Source organism: Rhincodon typus, chromosome 20, assembly GCF_021869965.1.
Source record: "Rhincodon typus isolate 14 chromosome 20, sRhiTyp1.1, whole genome shotgun sequence".
Lineage (NCBI taxonomy): Eukaryota > Metazoa > Chordata > Chondrichthyes > Orectolobiformes > Rhincodontidae > Rhincodon > Rhincodon typus.
Genome location: NC_063351.1, coordinates 42,149,561 through 42,167,648, shown reverse-complemented (window position 1 = coordinate 42,167,648; position 18,088 = coordinate 42,149,561). Strand labels below are relative to the sequence as shown.

The following is an 18,088-nucleotide window of genomic DNA, read 5'->3' as shown; positions in this document are numbered from 1 at the left end:
CAGAGAGCAGCAGCTACAATCAGCCCTAGGTCACTGGGCAGGGAAACGAGATACTGGGAAAACCCAGCCTGAATAAGACGGATGGTCAGCCACGATCCCATATTGAATGGTAGAATTCAGGTTGATGGGCCGAATGGCCTAACGCCGCTCCCATTAGTCCAACTCAATATGGGTTGGGGTTGACAGTGCAACACAGGAAACTTTATATGTAACCCTGTAGTGTACCCATCCTGGGAATGTTTAATGGGAGGGGACAGTGTAGAGGGAGCTTTACTCTAATACCATGTTCTCAGGAGGAACTTCCTTTCCCTTTTATGAGCCAGGGGTAAAAGAAATGTCACAGACAAAAGTGGCAATGAGTGTATGTTGTATTACTTAGCACAATGCAGTGTCACGTGGATTAAATCCAGCATTACTGGTTAGCAGTATTAGATCAATAGTAAAATCACACATAGGCTAAATACAGCAGCAGGTTAATGAGTTTAATACAATCAGTGTTCAAAAAGGGAATGGTGAAAGTGGAGAGGAGTGGGGGATAAAGGCTGCAGTGCATTCATCGAATAGATGTGAGCTGCCAGGCACAGGGAGGATCTGAAGGTGGTTTGTGGGTGATAATTGGTCACACGTTCGGCTGCAATCACACCATGCTGGCTGCACTTTGTTTAAGGGACAAAGCCGAGAGCGAGAGCTGACAGCACAGACTGTAACAACATCATACATCCTGCCCTCCCCTACCCCACCACTCCCACTGCCCAGAGCCCCTCTAAAACCACAACCTCTGATCCCTGCCCCGACCCCCTCTGCACCCTCTCCCTCTGTCCCCTGCCCCAATCACATCTGGACCCACTCCCTCTGTCCCCTGCTCTGACTCCTCCCCCCCCAACCTCTGACCTTCTCTGCATTTGGCCCTAACCCCACTCTATACCTGCAACACCCACTAAACTCCCCCACCCCAGCTCTCTCTGCAGTTCCTCACCATATCTTCTCACCAGGATTAGCATCTCAAATATTGGTGTTCCTGTAGTTTTGCACTTCATTCTTCTCTGTACTCTCTCCTGAAAGAGGCACTTTGTTATCTCACTGCAACAAGCACACTTGGGTTTTTGTACTATGGGGGTGCCACTATCCTGTTGTTTAACGTAGCCTCCTCCATATACTCCAACCTCATCCTCTCCCACTCCCTCGATCCCTTGCCTTAGTCCTACATCAACCAATTCCATCCCCCAACCAAGCAATTGCCCCTTCCTGCCCTTCCAACTGCTATCCTCGCTCTTTCCAACAACCCTTCCCAATCCCTCACACAAACCCACACATTCGAAAACAGGAAGAACAGGAATGCAGATGCTGTTGGCCATAGCTAGCACAAGCAGGGGGTTGTGAAGGGGAAGGTCGCAGGGTCAGACTTACCACTGACGATAAATTGCCCTGGCAGAGGAGCAGGATCAGGAGGAAGGGGAAAAAGAGTGAGTTACTGGGAGAAAATATCAGTAAGTTCCACACAGCAATCCCCACAAGCAGCAAAGAACCAGACACTGACAACACCCTCTCCATTACCCACAGTGTCTCATCAAGGCTCCTTAGATACCACCTTCCAAATCCACAATCACTACCATTGAGAAGGCAAATGGAGCAGATACATGGGAACACTTTCAGGTTCTCCTCTGAACCATTCACAATCCTGACTTGGAACTATATCGGCCAGTCCTTCACTGTCACTGGGTAAAAATCCTGAAATTCCCTCCTTAAGGGCACTGTGGGTGTCCCGAATAATCCAAGGGCTGCTGCGAGTCAAGGCAGCAGCTCACCACCACCTTCGCCAGGGCAATTAGGGATGGACAATAATGCTGGCCCAGTCAGCAATGTCCACATCCCGTGAATGTTTTATTTCAGAAAAAGAGACTCAAGGTGGGATATATGTTTTAAGCATCATGAAAGTTGGCTTTGAAGGCGAAATTCGCTGCAAGGACTGAGACAATCCCAATAAGTGCGACAGCTGTAGGATTGTCAGTGTCAGAGGAAGGAGAACTTTCTACTGATCTGACAATATCTAGGGAGTCGGAGGAGGCCTTTCAGCCCATCGAGCCTGATCTGCCATTCAATGAAATAATGGCGGATCCAGATCCTCACTCTGTGAATACCCTCAAAAAAGTAACAAAAAAAAAATCCGTGGGTCTCATATTTAAAATGGTGGACTGACTGCCAAACGTCTGTTGCTTTGTACAGTGCAGAGTGTTACACTTCTACCACCCTTAGTGCGAACAAGTGTTTCCTCAGTTCACTCCTTACCAGTGTGAACTTTTTTTTTAAAAAAGGTTATCCTCCATTGTCCAAGGTTCTCCTACCAGACAAAAACATTTCTCTCTACCAATCCCGACAAGTACTTTTACAATCCTAAAATCTAAATTAAGTCACTCCTTAACCTCCTATATGCCAGAGCATGTAGATGTAAGTTTGACATTTGAACCAATGGAGCCCTGTAGGGCTGCCCCACTCAGCGCAGGGCTGACGGAACGCTCACTGGAGTGCAACACTGTTGGGAGGTGCCATCTTTTAAGATAAAATGCCAGAGCAAGGCCCTGTCTCTCCTCTCTCAGGAGGATGTACAAGATCCACGATCATTAGTAGGAAGAGACGCAGGCAGCTATTCCTGACCAAAATTTACCCCTTGACCGACAGGATTTAGAAAATTGCACGGATTACTCGGTCATTGTTCCAGTGGTCTTCCTGGGATCTTGCTGTGCACAGGCCAGCTGTTGCGCTCTCCCGCCTCAGAAAAAGAGAGAGGCCACTCCATTAGCTGTACAACATTTGGGGATGTCGGGGATTGTGAAAGCGCCCTGGACTGGTGTCAACTCACGGTTGAACACTCCTGCTTGAGGCGACACACAACATGGCCAGGTGTCGCACTGAGCGGAGTTTAAGAGGGGCACGCAGTCCGCACTGACAGAGAGGTTTGAACATTTGCTCAGGTCACAACCACTTCCTCACCTTCGTCTCTCTCACCTCAGAGTCAGAGGGCCGTAGTCCAAAGGATTTTGGGTATAAAACCCAGGCTAAGACTGTCAATGCACAGGTCCCTGACACATGAAAACAAGGCTCTCTCAGGTGGGTCTCAGGGCATTATTTTGAAGTAGCAGCTATTTGGGCACTCTATCCAGGGACAATATTTATTCCTGAACCAACATCACTTGGGGGGGAAAAAGACTGAAAACACAATATCCATTCATTAGTCACATTTCAATTCGGGGGTGCTGGCTATTTGGCTGCAGCATTTCCTATACCACAGCAGTGACTACATGTTAAAAGTACTTTGTCAGCCATGAGGTGCTTCTGGATGTCCTGAGGTGGTGAAAGGTGTGACGTCTTTCCTCTATTTACCCACATATCGGTAACTGCAGTTTTAAAAGGGATTTGAGGACTGTAAGGCAGCTGGAACATGTGAAGACATGTCAAGAGCTCTGTTGAAACATGTCAACTTTCTTTCCAGTTCCCTGTGAGCCATCGTTGGCTCTCGTCTTACCGTAGGTGATCCAGGCACGCGTTCATATGCCCCTGAATCTCTTTGTCCTTCTCATATATCTCCAGGAGAGCGATGGCCTCCTCGTGGTTTTGACAGTAAACGTTGTACATATCCTCAAGCTCATTCCTGAAGGACAGGAACACATGACCTACACAAGGTGAGAAAGTGCAAAAGCAATTCTTCACTCGATTGATTAGACACACTGTCCTTTTCCCTAAAATTCATTAGTCAATTATAAATGACTGGTAAATTGAATCATTCAGACACCAAGGCCCTCAGCAGGGAGCACTTCAAAACGCAGTGGATGAGGCTTGTAAAGATGGTGAGGCAAATCAGATATTGCTGAAGTGACAGACACGTCGAGAATGTTATTCATCCACCACAAAATGCAGGAATCATAGAATCCCTACAATTCAGAAGCAGGCCTTTCAGCCCATCGAGTCCACACCAACCCTCCAAGGGCATTCCACTCAGAGCCACCCTCCACCTATCCCCATAGGCCTTCATTTCCATGGGCAAACCATCTAGCCTGCACATCTTTGGACCATGGGAGGAAACCCAAGCAGACAAAGGGAGAACATGCAAACTCCATGCAGACAGTCGCCCAAGGCTGGAATTGAACCCGGATCCCTGGAGCGGTGAGGCAGCAGTGCTGACCACTGAGCCACCGTGCCACCCAGAGGAGGTTAAATGATTGCCCACTCTATTAGGAGTTCTTTGAGTAAGTAATATATTCTGTGGGTAAAGGAGACCTGGAGGATATGCTGTATTTATCCAATGCCTTCTGCATATCTAAAGTGTGACATCAAAGGTTATCACCAGAAAATAAAAGCTGATGATGCGGGGGTGGGGGTGGCAGACGGACATGGAGAGAAGATTGACTGGCATACAGTAAGCAGAGGGTGGGCAAGACGTAATGGGTGGTGTGCTACAGGGATCAATGCTGGGACCTCAACTGTTCACGTTTTGTATAAATGACATTTAAGACTGAGATAGATAGGTTCTGGATTATCTAGGGTTACAGGGAGAAAGCGGGACAATGGGGTTGAGGAACTTATCAGCCATGATTGAATGACAGAGCAGACGCGATGGGCTGAATGGCCTAATCTCTGCTTCTGTATCTTATGGTCTGAGGCAGAGGAATCGTTGATAAATATGCTGATGATATCAAGATAGGGAGGAAAGTAAGATGTGAAGAGGACAATAAAGGAGGCTGCAAAGGGATACAGACAGATTAAGGTTGTGGGGAAAAAAATCTGGCAAATGGAATATAATGCGGAAAAATCTGAAATAATCCTTTTTGGCAAGAAGAATAAGAAAAGCGTATTCTCCAAATGATGAGAGATTGCAGAGCTCCGAGATACAGTTCAGAGAACATTTACCTGACTAATACCTGGAATGGGCAGGTTGTCTTTTGAGGGAATGTTGGACAGGCTTGTCTTGCATCTGGAGTTTAGAAAAGAAAGAGGCAACTTGATTGAAATTTATATGATCCTGAGGGGGTCTGTGACAGGGTGGATTTGGAGAGGATGTTTCATCTTCTGGGAGAATCTAAAACTGGGGTCACCATTAAAAATAAGGCCTCACCTATTTAAATCAGATGAAGCAAATTTCTCAAGAACTGAGAGTCTTTGAAACTTTCTCCCTGAAAAGGTGGTGGAAGCAGAGTGCTTGAATATACTTAAGGCAGAGGAAGACAAATTCTTGCTACGTAAGAGGGCGAAATGTTATTAAGAGTAGGCAAGGAAGATTACAATGAGAGCAGCCATTATCTTGTGGATACTAGCAGGTTCGACAGGCTGAATGGCCTACTTCTGCTCCTTTGGGAAGGTGGTAAGGGGGAGAGAGGGGCAGGGGGATTATTCGACCTTCTGCAGAAGGGTCTGTGGACCCAAACCATTCACTGTTTCTGACCCCACAGATGCAGCCAGACCTGCTGAGTTTTTCCAGCCATTTCTATTTCCATTTCAGATTTCCAGCATCCACAGCTCTTTGTTTCCTTACTTTGTAAACGTACCTATACTGTCTGTACCCTCCAGCTCCATCAGCAGCCGCTTAGAAACCTCTATAACCGTCTGAATGTTTCCGAAGAGAGCCTCACAGTCCACCTGCTGTAACTGAGAGGAGAGGGAAATATCATTAATTCCACTTCACCCTTCCACACACTTTACTGCCCCCCCTCATTGTGCCCGCACTTGGTACTGTACACTCCAGAGCGCAGAGGCCCCTCAACATCTCATCCTGGTTCAATGGCTAATGTTTTCACATTAAGACAGTAAACGTGCTCCAGTTACAAACAGTGAGAAATTAATCCTTGTCGATTCTCTCAGTACAGTATAGGCCGAGTGTCCGAGGGAGGGCCACCCTGCTGGAGGGCCAGTGCCCAGGGAGTGCTGTCTGAGCAGTGAGCACTCGTTTCCTTTAGGTGGTAGAGGTCATGGGTTTTGAGGTTGCTGTCCAAGGAGCCTTGGTGCATCAGAAGTGAATGCTGAATTGGTGGATGTGGGGCCAATCAAATTTATCCTGGATGGTGTTGAGTTTCTTGAGTGCTGTTGGAGCTGCACTCATCCAGGGCACTGTTCCCATCGAATGAGGAAGTGTTGATCAAGTTTATTAATAAAGTGAGAGTGAGCGGACCAATTTCATTGGCCCGGTCACTTGCATTGGGACCACCCTGCCTCTCACCTGTTTGTTTTGGAGGGGGATGAGCACCTTGTCCACACACATCTCCAGGTCCTTAATGTAATCAGCCTCTGTCTGCAGCAACTCCTCGATGACCTTTGCCCTCTTATCCATCATCTTCTGACTGGGGTTCTCTGGTAGGGCTGGCTCCAGAGCGCGGTGGTCATTGGATAAAAGCGTCATGTCTGGGAGGGATCACAAGCAAAAAGAAGACCAGAGGTTAATAAACATCCCTGGCATGAATCTCATTTGTGGAATGTTCTCTAATGAGAGCTTTACACTTCCATTATGAAATTCTCATCTCCTTTTTCAACTGTATGACCTCATCCCGTCTTAATACATAGAACATTGAAGAGTACGGCACAGGAACAGGCCCTTCAGCCCACCATGTCTGTGTTGACCATGATACCATTCTAAACCAATCCCATCTGCCTGTACACGGTCCGTATCCCTCTATTCCTCGCCTGCTCATGTCTCTGTCAGGATGCCTCTTAAACGTTGCTCCTGTATCTGCTTCTACCACCTACCCCCGGCAGCATGTCTGGGTACCTACCACCCTCTGTGCAAGAGGCTTGCTTCACACATCTCCTTTAAACCTATGCCCCTTAAGATTTGACATTTCCACCCTTGGGACAAAGAAATCCCAGCTATCCACCTTATCCGTGCGTCTCATAATTTTATAAACTTCTATCAGGTTGCCCTCAGCCTCCAATGATCCAGTGAAAACAATCCAAGTTTGTCCTTATAGCTAATACACTCCAATCCAGGCAACATCCTGGTAAACCTCTGCTGTACCCTCTCCAAAGCCTCCACATCCTTCCCATGGCATGGTGACCAGAACCACAAACAATGCTCCAAAATGTGACCTTACCAAAGTTTTATACAGCTGCAACATTACTTGCCAACTTTTACGCTCAGTGTCCTGACCGATGAAGGCAAGCATGCCGTATGCCTTCTTTACCACCTTATCCATTTGTGTTACCACTATGGACTGGCACCCCAAGATCACGGTGTAATAATGCTCCTAAGAGTCCTGCCTTGTACTGTATACTTTCTTCTTGTATTCCTCGCCCAAAGTGCTTCACCTCACACTCATCCAGAATAAACTCCAACTGCCACTTCTCCACCCAACTTTCCTGCTGATCTATTTCCTGCTGCATCCTTTGACAATCTTCCTGACTATCCACGTCTCCAACAATCTTCATGTCATCTGCAAATTTACTAATCAAACCGCTGACATTTTACAAAAGTGGAACACCACTGGTCACAGACTTATGAAAAAGAAAAGATTCATACTGATACAGGATCTTCATGGTCACATGGAAGGGTCACTACCACAGAGTCACAAGACCCCTCACCACCAATGAAGTAGGCTTACAATGTAGCACAGTACCATTGCCTCCCTAATGTGTCAAAGGGACAAGGGTTCGAATCCCACCATAGCAGATAAAACTTGAACTTAATAAAAATATCTAGACTTAAAAGCTGGTCCTTGTCTTATGCAATGATGTAGCCACTGTCAGTTGTTGTTAAAAACCTTCCTGGTTCACGAATTGTGGCAAGAGAGTGAGAGCGGGAGAAAAAGTAAAAAAGAATGTTCTACTTGACCAGAGGGCTATTCTCTCAATAGGGAGAGATAACCGGTGTTTTAACTTGAGGGAGTGGTTGAGTAGGAGAGTTCTTCGTGGTAACCTCAGCTGATGTAGAAATTGTATCCACGCTGTTGGCAAAATTGCATTGCAAACTAGCCATCCAGCCAACAGAGCTAACTGACCCCAAAGACAGAAAGAGAATGAAATAGACAACGTGAGACACACACTGGTTACTGGCAGAGACGCACTCTTCCTGAGATAGCAGGAGAATCTGAGATAACAAGGTGTAGAGCTGGATAAACACAGCAGGCTAAGCAGCATCAGAGGAGCAGGACGGCTGACGTTTTGGGCCTAGACCTTTCTTCAGAAAGGGTCTAGGCCCGAAACGTCAGCCTCCTGCTCCTCTGATGCTGCTTGGCTTGCTGTGTTCATCCAGCTCTACACCTCGTTATCTCGCAATCTTCCTGAGTCTGCTCAGTGTACTTGTTGAGCTAATAGAGGGTCAGTGCTCCCTCTTCAAATCCCACTGACCTGTATGGAACAGACTCAGCCCAGATAGGGAGACCATTAAACTCTAACAGGTTCTCTGTGTTTTTGCATGGCCTCCAGCTACTCTTCCCTCCTGCTACAAGAGAATCTCACAACGATTGCTGCAATTAAGAGACATATACGGACCAATGACAACAGCTCTAAACAGTTGGTTTTAAGACAGTAATCCCTTCACAGATTAAGTCTCATGAACCATATGTCAGTGTTTAATCCTGTTACCATTTGCAAGTAGACCATGTCCCTTGACCCTGCATTCTATGTTCAGTTCCGGTAATCTCCTCACCACCCCACACACAGCTCCCTGGGATTGTAACCTGATCAGAGCTGACACCCATTGACTATCACATTCACCCCGAGTCAAGTGGGAGGCCATTCGGCCCCTCCAGCCTGCTCAGTACTCAACCAAGATCATGGCTGATCATTCACCTCCACACTGTTTTCCCTGCTTGATCCCTGTAGCCACTAATTCCCAAACAATGCCATGAGTTCAACTCTCATTCTTCCCGACACCAGCAAAGATAGGAGACAATAAGGACTGCAGATGCTGGAAGCCCGAAATGTTAACTTTCCTACTCTTCGGATGCTGTCTGACCTGCTGTGCTTTTCCAGCAAAGATAGGCCCCTTTTCTGATCAATCTTTCCTCAACCTCAGAATCTGGCCAGAAAAATTTGGTTTCACTTGTCCAATGACAAGAAGATCTCTTCTTAAGGAAGGAAAGTGAAACTGTACACAGTGTGATCTCACTAGAGTCCAGTGCTATGGTATCAAGACTCCCTTAAACTCTAATCAGCTGCCAACAAACTGCAACATACCATTCACTTTCCCAACTGATTGCTGTATCTGTGTTACTTTTCTGTGATTTGAAAACAAGGGCACCTACATTCCTCTAAATACTAATACTTTCTTGTTGCTCATCGCTTAAAAATATTCTGCATATCCATTCTTTCCAAGTGAATCACTTCTTACTTCTCATATTCGACACCATCAAGTTTCCTGCCCACTCACTTCAGTCCTCCACATTCCTTTGCGGCCTTTCTTGCTGGCTTGGCATCATCAGTAAAAGTGGATTTGTTACTTTCTGCTACCTCAGGTAAAGATGCAGGTTCACTTCAACCTCCAAAGGCTCGAGCAGAAATCCCAGGGTGACATGGGTCAGTGGAGCTCTACCAAAAATTTAAATCAGTCCACAGCTTCCCACCCTCCCTTGCTCTGTAAACGCCTATAATTGTCAGATCTCTGCACTCTTCCAATACTGGCCTTATGAATGCCCTTGGCTTCCACTGGTCAAGTATTGGCAGTCACGTTTTCAGCTGCCTGGGCCCTAAGGTCCAGAAATCTCTCAGCCACCCCTTCACCCCTACCATCCCATCAGCCACCTCTCTCAATCGTGAACAAAGTGATGGAAGGTGCTACCGATAGTGACAGTGGTACTTACGAAGACTTAAGTTGAGCCACAATCCTGGTTCAGTGGTGGCACCTTTCACCTCTGAGTCAGGAGGTCATGGAGTTCATGGAGTTCAAATGTCACTCCAGACACAGCACATCACCTGACCTGACCTTCCCCGTGATGGAAGTGGGAGGAAAACACCATCCCCAAAGGATGATCAAACAAGGAAGGTAACAGCTCAATCTTCGCAGATTAATGACCCAGTCAGCTGATGCCTTGGGATCAGGCTGAACGTTCAGGTCTTCTAGCTGCTGAATGTATTAAATGAGATCAACTGGGTCACTGTGTGGCTCCCTATCTCACAGCTTGATCATACAATCAGAGAAATCAGAAAATTGAAGAAAAAAGAGTGAACAAAAGATTCATCAAAGCAGATGAAGGAAGTTTGGAACACTCTCCTACAAACAGCAGATGACAGCACCATGATTCGTTTCTGAAAGCAGAAGTTTTTTTGCCAGTGACGAGTGGCAATGGATAGGGAGCCCAGGTGATAGAGTTAAGAGACAGATCAGCCATGATCTATGAAACAGTGGGCCTGTCTGCCTTTTCAGTGGGACGTATAAAAGGACCCCTGGATCTAGTTTGAATATAGAAAGGGAATTCTTGGCCTGTCAACGTTTATACCTTAGTCAATGTCATGAAAACAGACTATTTGGTCAAACGTTACATTGTTGTTTCTGGGAGCTCGCTGTGAGCAAATTAACTGTGTTTCCCACATTACCACACAGTGACTACACTTCAAAAAAAAAGTTAGCTGTAAAACACCAAGACATTGAGTAGTCGTGAAAAGTACTGTCTCAATGCCAGGTTTGCTTCAAACGGCAGAACAGGTTCCAGGGCCTGAATGGATCATCCATTTTGTACATCTGACCAAGGTGCACAGCAGAACAATTCAAAAATTACTAAATCACTCTCCTCCTAGATATTACAACAGCTTGTCCACATGCTGCAAGCCCTGGATAACATCCAGGTTTGGGCTGGTAAACCACAAGGTACATTTGCATCACACAAGTGAAACGCTCAATCAAGAGAGAGAATCTAACCATGACACTGTATAACTATCACCAAATCCCTCACGATCAACATCCTAGGGGCTAACAGTTGTATAAATAAGAACTGAGGAAGGGTCACTGGACCCGAAACGTTAACTCTCTTTATTCCTTCTGAGCTTTTCCAGCAACTTTGTTTTTGTTCCTCACTCACAAAGCCTGTCTCCCATCTACAAGGCAGGAGTGTGATGGCACAGTTCCCACTTGCCTGGATGAGTGTAGCTCCGACAACACACAAGCACTCCCCACAATCCAGGACAAAGCAGCACCCCTTACTCCCTGTGACTCACACCGCACCCACTTTCTTCAGCATTCACTCCCTCCACCATTGACGTTCAGTATCAGATGTGTATATCCACAAGATGGACCCCAACTCCTCACCAGAGCTCCTGTGGCAGGCCATTCCAAACCCACGACCACGACCATCCAGAAGGACAAGGGCAGTGGCTACATGGGAACATTACCAACTGCAAGCTCCTTTCCAAGCCACTCACCATCTGGATTTGGAAATATATGGACGCTCCTTCAGACTTGCTGGATCAAAATCCCAGAAATCCTTCCCTAAGGGCATTGTAAATACAGCGCATGAACTGCAGCAGTTCAAGATGGCAGCTCACCACCAGCTTCTCAAGCATAACTCAGGAAGGGCAATTAACACTGGCCCAGCCAGAAACGTGCATATTTTGTGAAAGACTTCAAAAAGTTACAACAGTAACTACACTTACACTGCTGGCTGTAAACAATAGCGCAAGGCCCTGCAGCATTAAAGAAATAAAAGCTTTTCTCTTTGGCTTGGTATCTTATTATGTGCCATGGGATGCTGTTTGCTCTGGTTAAAAGACACTGCACAAATGTGGTGCTCTTGTTGTGTAATACCAACCAGTAGAGAATGGGGAAAATGAGCAGCCGTCTTTGGGAGTGGTTCTTGAGCAGAAACAGGTTAAGACTTGAGCTTCTGTCCTGTCTCAGAGAACTAATTGAACCAGTTCCAATAGAGGTGTCGCTCTCCTGAGCGTGTGTGTGGGTGCGGTGTGTTACCAGGCATTTGAAAGGCAGCGAGCAGTGTGTGGCAATGTGACTCAGTGTTCGTATCATATCTTGTGGTAGTGGTAGGACACAGCTCATACCAGCCTGTCCATAGTCACTGAATGATTGACTGAGAAAAGGAAAAGGTTAAACCTAGCCGTCAGCAAAACCACAGCCATATACCACTGGGAGAGATAATAGTGTGGAGCTAGAGGAACACAGCAGACCAGGCAGCATCAGAGGAGCAGGAAAGTTGACATTTTGGGTCAGAAATGGGTGGGGTTTGGTTGGGGGCTGGGGGAGGGGGTGGAGAGAGTGAGAGAGAGAGAGAGAGAGAGAGAGCGCGCTCAGAAATAAAGAGAGAGGGGGGGGTGGGGCTGGGGAGAAGAGTGTTTAAAAACACAAGTTGGGCCACAATATTCCTGTGGCCGGACAGTTATTGGAGCCATGCAGACTGCAGTCTTTTGTTGGGACCCCGTGGAACCCCAGATGGAGCAGAGTCCGTGGGAATTTCACAAGAACCTGACAATTCCAACAGGCAATTTCCCTGCACCCCCTTAAATGCCAGAAAAAGTGGGAGGTTCTGCTTCTGTTCAGCTCATAGTAACCCAGGAAAAGAGGTCAGATAGTTACAAACCAAGTGTAACTCCTGGTACTATTGCACCCCTCAAACCACCAATCCTACCTCCTACCCCCTCGCCCCTGCTGCTCCTAGCCTTGCCCAACGCAACATGATTCCACTCAGCCCCTCCCCTCCGTCCTGCTAACCTGAATACACCTCCAACCATTTCCGAAGGAGCTGAGATTGGGATTTCTGGATAGAAGCACAGAGCTCAGTACTAACATTAAAAAAAACTCCTCGGGTGTCCAGGCCAGGACCTCTTACATGGGTATTTGACACTACAGATACAAACTGGGGCTGGAACTAATGATTATACTCCCTCCACAAGCTGCTACCCAGACTAGGGAGCCTGGAGCAGGACTGATGGCAGCATGCTGTAGCAGTGGAAAGGAAAGTTTGGAATTTCTTTACGTTATTTTTTTTACTACTTTATTCTAAAATAATGTGAATGCACAGCGATAGTACACACTTGTCACTATTTTATATTGAATACACGTGACAATAAAGAATATCCAATACTAATTCCATCTCATTCTATCAACAGATCAACAAGAACTTGAATCACAGTGCTTTTAAATTTAGTACACACACAGACGCTTCACGCAAGTGTTGTCAGACATTGAGCCACTTAAGGCAATATTAGGTCAGGTGATTGAAAGCTTGGTCCAAGAGGTTGTTTTTAAGCAATGTCCTGAAGGAGGAGATAGAGTATAGGAAACCGCTGGAACTTAGAATACTGATAACTCCAGAGATGACTGTTCTCAGAGTCCTGACTGGCCTCTCTAGTTCTGAATTCCAGAGCGTGCTGTCATTATGTCCTCACCTGCACTGAGTGCTATCCCACCCCCCCTCATCCTTGTGCTCACTGATCTACAATTAAAGCAACACTGCAATTTCAGAAATTCATACCCTTGTTGTCAAATTACTCCATGGCCTTGTTCCTCACTGTCTCGCTAGCTATGTAATCTGCTCCAGCTCCACAACCCTCCAAAATATCTACACTCCTCAAATTCTGGTCTCGTGCATGTCCAATTGTAAGCCCTTCACCACTGGTGGCTCTAGCTTCAGCTGCTCAGGTTCCGAGTCTGGACCTCACTCCCTGAATGTCACAGCCACTGTCTCCTCCTTTAATACATTCAAAACCTACCCTCTAGACAAAGCTTTCAGTCAGCTATCTTAGTATCTCCCTACACGATCCCTCTGAGTGACTTTAGAATGTTTTGTACATTGGAAGTACTAGATAAATGCAACATGTTTCTGCCTTTTAAATCTGGCACTGATTTCTGGAGGAGTCTGCAGTAAAAATGAGAAGAGACAATGGATGTACACATACACATTATCTACAAGAACAACACAACATCCCAGTCTAAACCACACCTTCACCAACATTCTTGCTGCCAAGGAATTGTCAGTAAACCAGCTTGTTCTCCTCATCTAGGGGATTGTTGAGAGTTCCTCTCCACAATGTAACCTCATCTCAGTTTCTCTGCTGCCTCAGGCTGAATGATGTAGGGCTGAGTCACACCAGAGAAAATCACAAGGTTCCAGTTCCCAGGTGAAGCTCTAACCCGCTCCCACCCAGCGATCAAGGATCTCAAGTACCTTGTCACATTTACCTGCTGTACCAGCGAGAGGGCACACTTTGCATCAATAAGCATGCATCAACAAGCATGTAGCTGATCCCTAACTGCCCTCCCAGAGGACGGAACAAGCCAAAAAGTTCTAGGGCAATAAGGGACAGGGAACAAGTGCTGATCTTACCAGCAACACCCACAGAAAGACTAAAAGGGAAAAGTGTGCCTGTGTGATCATGCACATGTGGGAGTGTATATGAGCACAAACTTCTGTATGTGCGAACCGGAGAGACAGCTGGATATGCAAGTGGCTGTACATCTGAGCTTGTATATGCAGGTACCTGTGACACTACTGCATATGCAGGTGTCAGTATGTGTGATGCTGTATGTGGGCACCTGAGCTTCTAAAAGCAGGCGTGTTCCCCCCAACCCTGTACACATAGGGGGCAGTACGTGTGACGCCCGCCTTCCCTGTAAATGCAGGGGTTGTAATATACAAGCAAGTATCAACACACCCTCCCGCACCCCTCTACGCACACACCATGGACACCATGCCCACCCTCTCCGCGTGCTCAGAATTGGAATGTCGGGTTTATTGGATTATCCTCACATTCCTTCCAGGTTCCGGATTCACTTCCGCAAAATCTGATTCCTAAAATTTCAGATGACAAAATGGTGCCCTGCAAATTCCCTCGAAAAGAAAATCAAACTTGAGTCTCTAATTCTCAAGTCACCAACATTCTCAAACAGATTCATCCAACAGCAGCCTCCTTATTAAATATATATTGAACGTATACAGAATCATTAACCCACTGACACACTCATCAGACATAAATACTGTGGCTACAAGATCAGGCTGAGGTTAGGCATTTTGCAGCGACTGCCCAAGACCTTACCCACCACCTACAAAGGCACAAAGTCAGGAGTGTGATGGAATACTCCCCACTTGCCTGGATGTGTGCCACTCCATGCACCACAGCTGAAAAGCAAGAGCCTCACAATCAGGTTGGCGACGCAGCAGTGTTCAGAGCTCAGGATCCCGAGTGGGGTCACAACCTCTGGAGGTAGTTGCCATGGAGATCTGTCCCACCCTGCAAGGTCATCCCTCCCCCGGACTCCTGCTGTCGTAGATGATCCCACACATCAGTGTCCCCACCTCACTCCCTATCCCCTCAGCTCTCAAGCCTCGAAACAGGGTCACGGTGGGAGAAAATTTGGGAAGTGTGATGTAAGAGGGCAAGGAGTGAGTTCTGATTCGGCGGGCGGCGGGCGGAAGGGAGAGAGAGAGAGAGAGAAAGAGAAACGAAAGAGTAGGGTGGGACAGTGTTGCTGTGCAATCAAACGCTGAACTGGGAAGGGATGAGACACAGATTACACAGGGAGGCAAGATCAATTGAATAAAAAGGTGTAGAAGAAAGAAAAGGGTTGGCTGGACAAAGACTTAAGACAAAGGGCGGGTTTTAGGTGGCCCACCCTCACACACCATGCATCTCTCTCTCTCTCTCCTGGTGCAAATCAGGCCCCAGGCTGGAGGTAAACAGTCCCCAGCCCACACTGTGTCCAGCCCTTTTACTCACAGACCACTGAGGTGACCTTGGAGGTTGTGTCTTTTCTTCGTACAGGTGACTGACAGTTTCAGAAATGGCCTCCTCCCTCTCGTCTGCACACATCAACACACAGACACACACTGCCCCCACACTCACCCAGGCCTCCCACTACTGACTGCCTGCAGAGGTGACATTAGCATCTGAATGAAGGGAAACCCAGAGAGAGTCAGAGCCTGTTGGAGCCAGTGAAAACCTGGAGTCCAGGAATCCCAGAGGAGGCGATGGAATATTCATCAGTTGATCCTCTCTCTCACCGACCTGGGTCTCAGGAATGTCAGGTCCTCCCACTCCCCTAGGCCTCAACATCATCGCGGAGAAGCAGGGACCGAAATCCTGACTCCCAGACCCAAGGCTGACCACAGCGGGGCCCCTTAGAACCCTGGGTCCTGGTTACTGGGCTCTGGTCTACACCCTTCGCCCTGACCCTGGTGTCCTAGGCCTCGTGATTGTTACTGCCTCAATCCTCATAGGCCTCAGGCTTGTCACGGTGCCTAGGCCTCAGGAACTTCACTTAAGCCTCCTCTGTGATCCAGTCACCAAAACTACCACTAATTTGCAACAGAAGCGCCACCGTTTGCCTTACAGACCTGGATGCTCTACATTTGAACCCTTCGCCCCACTGCCCAATGCTTTCCTGCAGTTGTTCTCCTTATCCTTCACTGACTCCTGTTCTCTCACCATCTCGATTTTAAAACTTACCACCCACACATTTAAACACTGAGCACGGCCTGGGCATCCCCTCCTCTTCTGTGTAGCCACCTCTTTGCCCATTTAGAATCCCCTCCTAACCTTCTCTTCTCTCAGACATTCTAATAATGGCTTCCAGGGAAGAAGCTGCATCAAAGGGAGTTGACTGATTAACAAAAGAAGAAAAGAAAAGAACTTTGTTTATATAGTGCCCTTTTTAACACTCAACACGCTTGACAGCCAACTTGTATTTGGAAACATGGTCACGACTGCAGTGTGGGAAATGTGGTAACCAAATGGAACACAGCAAGATCCCACAGAGGGGAAATGGAAATAAACAATTAGGTAAGACATTTTAGGTTGTAGGATGCTAAGTAGTTTCTCTAACCTTGTGCGAAATAGCGGGTGTGGGATCTTTTCCACCCTCCAGAGGAGGAGTGGACAAGAGTCCGCAGTTTAACAGAGTCAGAGACGTATAGGACAGAAACACACCCTTCGGTCCAACTCCATGCCGACCAGATTTTCTACATTAATCTAGTCCCATTTGCCAGCATTTGGCCCACATCCCTTCCTATTCGTACACTCATCCAGATGCCTTTTAAATGTTGTAATTGTACCAGCCTCCAACACTTCCTCTGGAAGGTCATTCCATACATGCACCACCCTGTGTGTGAAAAAGTTACCCCTTAGATCCCTTTTATATCTTTCCCCTCGTACCTTAAACCTATGCCCTCTAGTTTTGGGTTCCCCTACCCTGGGAAAAAGACCTTGGCTGTTCACCCTATCAATGCCCCTCATGATTTTATAAACCTCTATCAGGTCACCCCTCAGCCTCCATCACAGCAGTGAAAATAGCTCAAAGCCTCCAACCCTGGCAACATCCTTGTAAATGTTTTCTGCACCCTTTCAAGTCTCGCAATACACTTCCTATAGGAGGGAGGCCAGAATTGGACACAGTATTCTTAAAGTGGCCTAACCAATGTTTTGTACAGCCACAACTCATGACCTCCCAACTCCCGTACTCAACGATCAAAAAAGGCATGTGTATCAAGCTCCTTCATCACTACGTTATCTACCTGTGACTCCACATGCAAGGAACTACGAACCTACACCCTTAAGTCTTTCTGTTCAGCAACTCTCCCCATGACCTTACCATTAAGTGTATAAGTCCTGCCCTGATTTGCCTTTCCAAAATGCAGCACCTCACCTGTATCTAACTTAAACTCCATCTGGATCTCCCAGTGTGGAACCTCCGCAGTGTGGCTCTGGGGAGGAGCAAGAGCGAGAGCGCAAGCCTAACGATCTGCCTGCAGTGCGCCCAAAGTAAAGGGCTACTCAGGAGATGCTCAGTGGCCACAGCAGTGACACTCCAGTTCCAGATTTTACTGTGCACTTGGCATTGTCCGCCTCAAATTCCTGAGAACACACAGACGCTGTTAGCTGGAGGTTCTACACAGTTATAGACTCTCCCAGTAAATCTCTTGAGAATTCAAACAAGTCATACCAAAGTTGCTCTGAACTGAGTCAACTCCATCTACGGGAAATTCCATTCTGAAACGAGGAGTACAGATACTAATATCCAATGATACTGCTGAGTGCATCTCGTCACATCCCAAAACACAAATGCAGCAAACATGAGATTTGCACCCACTGTATAACCACCTTGACCTTAATCAGGCACAGCTCTCTGGGGGGATAACAAGGTGTAGAGCTAGATGAACACAGCAGGCCA

The 18,088-nt window shown here is 47.0% G+C and overlaps 1 protein-coding gene across 5 annotated transcripts in view; it reads right to left on the bottom strand.

Moving 5' to 3' along the window:
• LOC109919553 (dynamin binding protein) overlaps nt 1–18,088 on the bottom strand; it is a 98,563-nt gene that overhangs the window by 17,288 nt on the left and 63,187 nt on the right. For 4 of the 5 annotated variants that reach the window (XM_048608776.1, XM_048608777.1, XM_048608778.1 and 1 more), the window contains exons 5-8: nt 6,206–6,387; nt 5,538–5,637; nt 3,521–3,668; nt 1,408–1,425 (exon numbers count right to left, since the gene is read on the bottom strand). In XM_048608776.1, coding sequence (XP_048464733.1) covers nt 1,408–1,425; nt 3,521–3,668; nt 5,538–5,637; nt 6,206–6,387 — 448 coding nt within the window. The remainder of the gene's footprint in view (nt 1–1,407; nt 1,426–3,520; nt 3,669–5,537; nt 5,638–6,205; nt 6,388–18,088) is intronic. The other variant, XM_048608780.1, reaches the window with a different exon arrangement.